Source organism: Tasmannia lanceolata, unplaced genomic scaffold (genome assembly GCF_043159265.1).
Source record: "Tasmannia lanceolata isolate RefF3 unplaced genomic scaffold, GAP_Taslan_0.1 ptg000008l, whole genome shotgun sequence".
Lineage (NCBI taxonomy): Eukaryota > Viridiplantae > Streptophyta > Magnoliopsida > Canellales > Winteraceae > Tasmannia > Tasmannia lanceolata.
Window position 1 is genome coordinate 66,104,967 of NW_027518685.1, and position 1,526 is coordinate 66,106,492.

At 42.5% G+C, this 1,526-nt stretch overlaps 1 protein-coding gene across 1 annotated transcript; it reads left to right on the forward strand.

Moving 5' to 3' along the window:
- The first annotated feature begins 294 nt into the window (after nt 1-294).
- Nucleotides 295-1,290, forward strand: LOC143883749 (germin-like protein 8-2). The gene is made up of 2 exons (XM_077387068.1): nt 295-412; nt 639-1,290. The coding sequence occupies exons 1-2, from the start codon at nt 295-297 to the stop codon at nt 1,193-1,195; spliced, it is 675 nt and encodes a 224-aa protein (XP_077243183.1). The 3' UTR covers nt 1,196-1,290.
- Nucleotides 1,291-1,526: the final 236 nt, after the last annotated feature.

Here is a 1,526-nt window from a genome sequence, read left to right on the forward strand (position 1 = left end):
ATTATAATTTAGGTAAGAAAAGATTGTTTCAACTTTCACAGAAAAAAGAGTCTGACGACTGCTTCTATTCTTTGCGGGGAAAGATCTACTTGGATGAAAAAAATAGATTAGATAGCGTAGTTGTTAAACCATATATTGATTAAGTTGTAACAAGACCATTTCCATGAAATCACATGACCCTTAAGCCATGCATCTATTTCTCTCTCTCTCTCTGCCTATAAATATGCACCCATTCTAAGCTTCTTCCACACCATCAAAACACTCGCACCCAATACTCCTCTTTAGATTGATAAAATGGAGAAGGCTACTCCCCTCGTTGTACTTGTACTCCTTTCCTTGGCATCTTCTCTTACCTTTGCCGCTGATCCCAGTCCTCTACAGGACTTTTGTGTTGCTGACAATATGTCTCCAGGTACAAATGCTTTTTTTTTATTTCTCAATTTAACTTCCATTAGTATCATGATAATCACGTGTTTGTGCAAACTCAATTCCATTTTTTGGTAGGTAATGTGGGGTTTGGCTAGATGACTTGAGAAATATTGTTATTGCATTTACTCTGCGTGTGGACACCGGCCCTACGTGCATGGGTTATGTTTTTTTTTATTGGCTGATCTTTTTTTGATGTTTCTCCTTCTCAGTGTTAGTCAATGGCGTGGTTTGCAAGGACCCAATGCTCGCTCAAGCAAGCGATTTCTTCTTCCCAGGGCTTGACATGCCACGCAACACAAATAACCGAGTTGGGTCCAATGTGACCGCAGTGAACGTGGTCCAAATACCAGGACTCAACACTCTTGGCATCTCCATGGCTCGCATAGACTTTGCACCCTATGGACTAAACCCTCCCCACACACACCCAAGGGGCACTGAGATGATTGTAGTTCAAGAGGGCACCCTCCTCGTTGGTTTCGTCACCTCTAACCTTGCAAATGGCGAAAATCGGCTCATATCAAAGGTCCTCAATAAGGGTGATGTGTTTGTGTTTCCAATAGGTCTCATTCACTTCCAATTCAATGTTGGACGGACCAATGCGGTGGCCATTGCCGCTCTGGCAAGTCAGAACCCAGGTGTGATCACCATAGCTAATGCCGTCTTCGGATCAAACCTGCCCATCTCCGATGATGTTCTCGCCAAGGCCTTCCAACTTGACAAGAAAGTAGTTGATTTTCTTCAGGCACAGTTCGGGCCCAAAAACTAGATGACTACCGACAAGGATCCCATGCATTAACTACCATAGTGTATTGGAATATGCAAACTTGATGTTTGCATTTCTTAAAATAGTAATAATAATACAGTCTGAGTATGTCACTGGGGAAATCAAGGGATTGATTGAATATACAGTCTTGTTTTTCATGAATTCTCTCTCTCTCTCTCTCTCTCTCTCTCTCTCTCTCACACACACACACACACACACACACCGATCATGAAGTCTGCAACAGGATGATCCTAACCCACTGATGGGAAACAGAAAGTCAAAGTGAAGCCCAAACTTAAAGCGAGGGATACACTACACATTCTGATGGTTATCT